At 50.0% G+C, this 7,428-nt stretch overlaps 1 protein-coding gene across 1 annotated transcript; it reads left to right on the forward strand.

Annotated features, from left to right (window-relative positions):
- The first annotated feature begins 2,218 nt into the window (after positions 1-2,218).
- Positions 2,219-2,809, forward strand: LOC123062611 (uncharacterized). Its single transcript, XM_044486540.1, has 2 exons — positions 2,219-2,392; positions 2,474-2,809. Exons 1-2 carry the CDS (start codon positions 2,219-2,221, stop codon positions 2,807-2,809), a joined length of 510 nt encoding a protein of 169 aa, XP_044342475.1.
- The last annotated feature ends 4,619 nt before the right edge of the window (positions 2,810-7,428 follow it).

A 7,428-nucleotide genomic window follows, 5' to 3' on the forward strand; every position in this document is an offset into this window, starting at 1 on the left:
CGTGGCAGCATGCGCAACCATTATTCATGCTCTTCTTGCAGTTCATTCATCAGAGTCTTGCCCAGAGCATCGACCCAAAGAAAGAAGCATGTCACCTGCATGAACACCAAACAGATCAACCCATTGCTCAAAGATCCCGACCACGAAAATGGTGCAATTGCCCCAATTCTTACCCCATTCTCGCTGCACACGTAGAACGGACGATTCTGGTTCCTCGATGTGTCAGAAACCCTCCGATCAACGCCCGTCCGGCACCGCGGACAGACGAAGACAGGCATGTCCACACACGCCCAGCTCTACATCCGCAAGGTGGCGCGGGAGCTTGAGGAAGACATGGAGGGATCTCAACGCCGCCACGCCCTCCACAACTGGCTTCCCACCGCCGCGCCCTCCACAGCTAGCTTCCCACCGTCGTCCTCTCTCTCTCTCTTTCTCGCCGTGGTCATCGCCGTGCTCTCTGTCGCCGTGGTCACCGCCGCTGTCGCCCGCTTATATAGCACACCTGCAACGGCTCTCTGCTCAACGGCTCTCTGCTGGGTCCGACAAGCCACGCGTGCAACGGTCTGAATAAAATTGGCCGTCCCTGCCGCCTACTCCCACCTGTAAGGGCCGAGTCAAAAGGTTGACCTGACGGAGATGGCTGAGTTCACGGAACGAGTCGGTGCGCTCGGACTAGGGGCAAAACTAAGCACAATTCGCATCTGAGGGCAAAACTGAGCACATGAACACCACTGAGGGCAAAATGATAATTAACCCTAAAATATATGCTTCCCTGTTTTCTCTACGCCCGTGTGAAATACAACCTACATCGCACACGGTCTTACTTAGTAACAATGTGAACTACATTGCAAACAATTCACCTAGAGAACCTGTGTGCATGATTTTTTTTTATTCACATCTGAGATCTGAAAACCGAGGAAACCAAAAATCCCGGTGGACCCCAGAAAATATTGTTACCATTCGAAACAATCAACTGGATATGAATTTAAACGCACAGAGCTATATCAAATAAGGCTTGTATGCATGTGGTAGTAAAATGCAGCCACTAGCTTCGTGGCAAAGCTCTTCTCTAGTACCACATGGTTGTGGGATTGACACCACTGGTCTCCACCATTTGCTTTTGCAATTTTAGCTTATTTTGCAAGCACAGAAGATGCACTGCAAAGACTCGAACTCACAAGCTAGGGACACTAACCAATGGAACGTACTCGAGTATTGATTTTCAGTTGGTTCAGTTATATTTCAATGACACAAAATTTGGATTCAACATTCTTTTGAAAGAATACACATGAAAAGAAACCATCGCAGGCATAAAGCACTTGAGTATTGTAATGTCAATAGAGTGGACTTTTTTGCACCGCTTTGCAGGTCTTGTCTAAAATTCTTCTTTGATCAATGAAATGTCAAATATTTGTCTTGTTTCAAAAAGAATATTGCTGTTTGAGCAATGATTTATCTTTGATTGCAAAATTTGTTGGTAGCTTACCAAGCTGACAGCTTGGTGAGTAATGATTATCTTTCTTTTTGAACTAGTAATGATTTATCAAACTAAACGTGAAATGTACGTTCTTTAGAATACCATGCTATCAATCGTCCAACAATGGGATTTGGTTGATCGATCGTTGATCAAAGTAAGATTTCTTTTTTCAGGAAAACATGTACGCTCTATATTTTGAAAGGAATAACAAACAATCATATTTGCAAAAATAAAAAAAATCAACGGCAACCATATCCGTCCGATCATGTGTTACACGATGGCGTGCTGTTCATGTTTTGATACGTCAAAGCAACAGTGTGGCAGTGCCATAGTCCACTCCGTGTTTAACAAGGCACGTTGGCCTGTTTGAATGTGCCAGCTAGGGCGCGACGTCGACCCTAACGCGTCCATGGAGCTTCAGCTTCCTTCATTCGCACGTAACCCCAACACATGTCACCAATATATATATATACTCTCTCCGGTCCTTTTTACTCTGCATATTAGGTTTATCTGAAGTCAATCTCATTCAACTTTGACCAAGTTTATACAAAAAATTATTAACATTCACATAACAACACATTTATTATTAGATTCATCTCGGAATATATTTTCATATTATATTTATTAGATGTTATAAATGTCAATATTTTCTAATATAAATTTGGTCAAACTTAGCAAATTTTGACTTCAGACAAAACTAATGTGCTACCCCATCGCCAGGGAGAGAGAGGCAGCTAGGCCATGGGGATTCACCCCGGGCTGCGGCGGCAGCTAGTAGCAAAGCAGCAGGAGTCACCGGACTGCCGCCGGTCAACCATCGACGGCCACACTACCGCCCTAATCTTGCTTATCACCGTCGTGGTCGACAACGCTTTCGGCGCCAGGAGCGCCGTCCAATGGCACAGCTTCTGCCAGGTACGTACCCACACCCCTCACAATCTTCTGATATCCAATGTTTTGTTTTGTTCACCGATTAATCCTCGTCGTGATTGGCAGGGGCCGATGACTGGCACGTCGCCGGCGGGCGGTATCAATGGCTTGATGTCCACGTACTACTATTATGTGGCTGATCACGCACGCTATGACCGAGACTGCGCTGCAAAGTTCACCGGCGCCCAGGGAGGCGAGGCCGATCCGACCGTGGGCGGCCACGCTTGCACCGCCAAGGGACGTGGTGTCCGCCACAGAAGTCGGGGGCTGTCCTCCGGGTATCCTAAGAGCATGTCCAACAGCTGCCGAACGCGCGGCGCGCTAAAAGTACTTTGCAGCACACCCATCGTCTGGAAAAGCGCGGCGGGCGGCGCTGGCTCCAGCAGCTGCGCTAAAATTTAGCACGCGCGCGTAGCTCCAGCAGACGCGCTATCGCACGAAACATTGCATATATATTTTTTAAAATAAAAAATGGTACATATTTCATAGATAATAAAAACGATACATAGATATTTTACATAGTTCATAGCATAGATCGATAAACAATACATAGATAGATAAAACTACAGTGCAACTAGATATTACGGTGTAACTAGATGAACTATGGTGCAACTACACCCTACTCCGAGTCGCCCTCGTCCTCATCCGGACTGGTGTTGTCCGAGGTATCGATCCACATGCCCTCCCAACGAAGATCATTATCCCCAAAGATAGACACCCCACCTGCCTCGCGATATCGCACTGCGATATCGCCAGGGCCTTCCGCCGACGCCTCCCCAAGCGCTCCGCGCGGCGCTTTGTCGTCCTTTCCGCCCAGAAGGTGTGCTCCGCCGTGACGTCCTCCGGGTGGTGCCGGCGCCACTCCGCCATGGCTCGCTCGTCCTCCTCGGCAACGAGGAGGCGGCGCTGCCGTCGACGGTGCTACGCACGGTCCTGATCCCTGATAAGACGAGGTGGAGGGGCGGCGTTCTGCGCCTGCTCGCGCATAAAGACGTCGTGGAAGTTCATCTGCGCCGGCGGCCTCTCTAGGGCCACCATATTCTCCTCACGCCCTCACACAATGTGAGATGCCGTGATTCCACTATTGGTGCCCTTGAAGGCGGCATCCGGACCTTTACAAACAAGGTTGGGGCAATCTCCACAACTCAATCGGAGGCTCCCAACAATACCACCAAGCTTCACCACAATGGACTATGGCTCCGTGGTGACCTCAACCGTCTAGGGTGCTCAAACACCCAAGAGTAACAAGATCCACTATGGATAGGTGGGGGAATCAAAAATCTCTTGGTGGAAGTGTAGATCAGGGCCTTCTCAACCACTCCCGAGCAAATCAACAAGTTTGATTGGCTAGAGAGATAGATCAGGTGAAAATGGATCTTGGAGCATTAATGGAGCTTGAGGGGGAAGAGGTAAGTCAACGGGGAACAAGGGGACCCCCTTTTATAGTGGGGGCAACAATCCAACCGTTACCCCACCAAACAGCCCTGCAGAGGGCGGTACTACCGCAGAGGGCAGCGGTACTACCGTTGAACCCAGCGGTACTACCGCTCCCCCCTACGGTACTACCGCCCAGCAGACAGGACAAGAAGACAGAGGAGGGACTGGCCCAGCGCGGTACTGCCGGACGGGCTTAGCGCGGTATTGCCGCGGTGGCAGGGCGGTACTATTGCTCCTACAACCACTGCAGGTGCCGCTCAACCCAACACGAGAAATGCCCCCCTCGAGTCAAGGCGGTAGTGGCCCGGTACCGCAGCGGTACTGCCGCTGACGACCACAAGCAGTACTACCGCTGGGCACCGCGGTACTACCGTTGGGACAAAAGACAGCTCAATCTGCAGGGAAAAGGACCTCCAACGACGCGGGAAGGCCCAGAGGGTGTGAAACGAAAGAGTACGTGATGATTCCACCCTAGCCAAACCAAAGCGGACCCCCTCTTGATAGAACGGAGACTCCTAAGGAACTAGACCACCAACAAGAAACCAAAGAGCTGCACTGTCTTGAAAAACACTCCGAGGGGAGAAAAATCGTCTCGAGCCAAAGGATGAATCTCTGAAACACTCAACGCACAAGGTTAGTCCGCAAATATGTTGTCATCAATCCCCAAAACGACATCGAGAGAGATATGCCTTAACAATCTTCCCCTTTTTGGTGGATTGATGACAACCAGGGATTTGCACAGGGAAAAGACATAAAAGTAAGGATACTTAGAACTACAAACTATAGACGGGCTCCCCCTGAATGTGTGCACCTAGTTAGTGGTGCCAAAGGAATGCAAGACACACACATTCGGATCAACACTCCCCCTATATTTTATAGTCCAAAGATTCTAAGCACAGGATAAATAAGAGCAGGGTATAAAACAAGATAAGCATGCAATTCATAAGATACTACAATACTGAATAGACATAGATAATAAGGTAACGATAGGGTAGCATATGTCTCACACTATATGACTAGAACTTAGGTCTCACTGGCATCAAACCAAACCAAACAAAGACAACGAGAAAACACAAGACACCACAAACCACAAAGACACTCGCAACAAGGCAAGCAAATTCCTAAAATCTCTCCCCCTTTGGCATCGAGACACCAAAAGGGCAAAGAGCATTGCTACGGCTCCAGGTGATGGCAAGCTGAGGATCTCGAACATCACATCTCATCGTGATCGTCTGCACCTCCGTCGTTGGTCAGAAACTGCTCGGCGTCTGAATCGGTCCAAGGGAAATGCTGGTGAATCCATTCCTCCTCTTCAGTCATCTGTTCCTCAGAACCGCTGGCAACGTTCGCACCCAGGTGACGCATGAGCTCCTTGTGACGCACCCTGGCCTGCTTCTCAGCCACATGAGTCATGTACTGACCATGAGACTCCATGCAGAAAAGCTTCTTCATCTTGCGTTTGAGCTTATTTGCCCAGAGGTTCTGCACTAGAGGGCCCAAAGTCCTCCTCTTGATCATCGGCTGCAGCCCCACCCTCGATCTCCATGTCAGCAGCAGTAGATGGACCCCCGGGTTTAGGCGCAGGGGTGCCCCAATTGTCCTTCTTCCTCAGACGCTTGATCTCATGGGAAACCAATTCTCCAGTTTCCAACATCACTCTGGATAGACACGTACCCAGGCCTTCTCAATGAGCCTCATGATGAAGGGACCATATATCGGGCACTTGCGCTCAGAAACGGCAGAGAGAAGTTCAGACCACATAACATGAGAAATGTCTAGGCTCTCTACAGTGTTTGCTTCCTTCTCATGCTGGCAGAAAAGAAGCATGTCCACAAGATAGGAGTGGACCATATCCAGATTCCCGATGCGAGGGAAGAGAGTCTCATGGAAGACACGATGAAGGATGTCCAGATAGGCAGACAGATCATAGGTTTCCTTCTTAGTCACTGGGTTAACCTTCACAGTACAGTAGGGCCAAAGGGCTTGCTTGTGAGTGGATGTAGCATTGCGGTGAGGGCAGAAGCCGACTGGAGTCTCAAGCCCGTGATCTTCCACATCAAGTAACTTCATGAAGGCCTGCCACTTGACGGAAAGCAACTTGCCATTGGTCATCCAAGTTAGAGTCCTGTCGGCATCAGTTTCAAGATGAACAGTAGCAAAGCATTGAGCCACCAAATCTGCATCAAAATCCTTGTTGAACTGCATGATCCTGAGAATGTTCAGCTGAGAACACATATGAAGGACTTGGCCAAAGTACTCAGGGTCCTTCTCCATAGCATCCGTGTCGATGGAGCGTACATCAACATAGAGATTCTTCTTGGCCTTGATCACATCAAAATAGATGGCAAACTGAAAGCGGTTCCAGAACGGGCGGTTAACCAAAGTGGGATCTTGGTCTTCCTCATAAGGGTTGCGGCGACGCTTTGCCCAAAACTCCTTGGCAGTCATCTCAGACACAGTCTTTCCCTTTGGCTTGTTGGCAGATCTCTTCGACTGCTGAGGTGGTGGTGGAGCTCTTGAGGTTGCGCCTGCTGGTGGCAGTTGAGTACTGGAGGAACCACCTGCTGCCTCAGAGGTGCGGTAGCGCTTTGACGTTACACGCCCGGGGTTGACACGGCGGACCTGCTGCTCAGGATGATCATCACCTGGAACCAAACACATGACCAGATGAAACGCACGAAAGAAAAGAGCATAAGCCACCAAAAAAAACAATAAGGATCAAAGCATGGTAGGAAAAAGACGAAACTGGGCATACAACGGTAGTACTGTGACTAACCAGCGGCAGTACCGCCCCAGTGGTAGTACCGTGAAACAACAGCGGTAGTACCGCTTCAGCAGTAGTACCACTCGGGGCAAGCGGTAGTACCGCGCCAGATGGGGAACGGCGGTTCTTCACTACCGTGGTCAGATCCGGCACTACCGGAGATGCCAAATTCAAAAAAAAATCCTACCAAACTTCAATCCACAGAGCCTAGAGCCATCTCAATCCTACTCAAGCCTTGCCTTAGCCAAAAGACAAGAAGAACAATGTCTATTGCCCCTAAAAACTAGATGTAAGATCTAGGCAAAGAGAGAACGAGAACGGGGGCAATACCGGCATCCATGGCAAGAGGACGAGCTGGGGATCGACTCCACCGGAGGAAATGGAGAGGGACGGCACGAAAACGGTGGCCGGCCGGGCCCCTCCTGCGGCGAGAGGTTGCAGGAGCAACGAAGAAGACGAGTGGGAGCAAATGGGTATGCGGGAGAAGCAACTCCCCCCTGCCCCGACATAACCCCCACAGTCACCCGCCCCGCAGCGGTAGTACCGATGGGTGGGCGGTAGTACCGCTTGACGCTTGTCAGCGGTAGTACCGCTCACGCAGCGGCAGTACCGCTCTACCGCAAAAAGATCCGACCAAACCGGACAGAACACACGAGCGGGAACCGAGACAAAACGAAAATACACACACACAAAACAGACAAGAAGAAAGAAGAAAGAAGATACACACCTCTCCAAGAGAGTGCGGTGGCCGAGGCCACCTATGTTTGAGTTTAGAGGTATGGCGCCGTGAAGATTTTAACCTTGGGCCCGTGACCAACAC

The sequence above is a fragment of the Triticum aestivum genome, chromosome 1A (genome assembly GCF_018294505.1).
Source record: "Triticum aestivum cultivar Chinese Spring chromosome 1A, IWGSC CS RefSeq v2.1, whole genome shotgun sequence".
NCBI lineage: Eukaryota > Viridiplantae > Streptophyta > Magnoliopsida > Poales > Poaceae > Triticum > Triticum aestivum.

Bases quoted from the DNA above. Each gene is read 5' to 3' on its own strand.
- LOC123062611 (XM_044486540.1), top strand. From the start codon at position 2,219: ATGGGGATTCACCCCGGGCTGCGGCGGCAGCTAGTAGCAAAGCAGCAG. The intron at 2,393-2,473 runs GTACGTACCCAC...CGTGATTGGCAG, and splicing joins AATGGCACAGCTTCTGCCAG to GGGCCGATGACTGGCACGTC.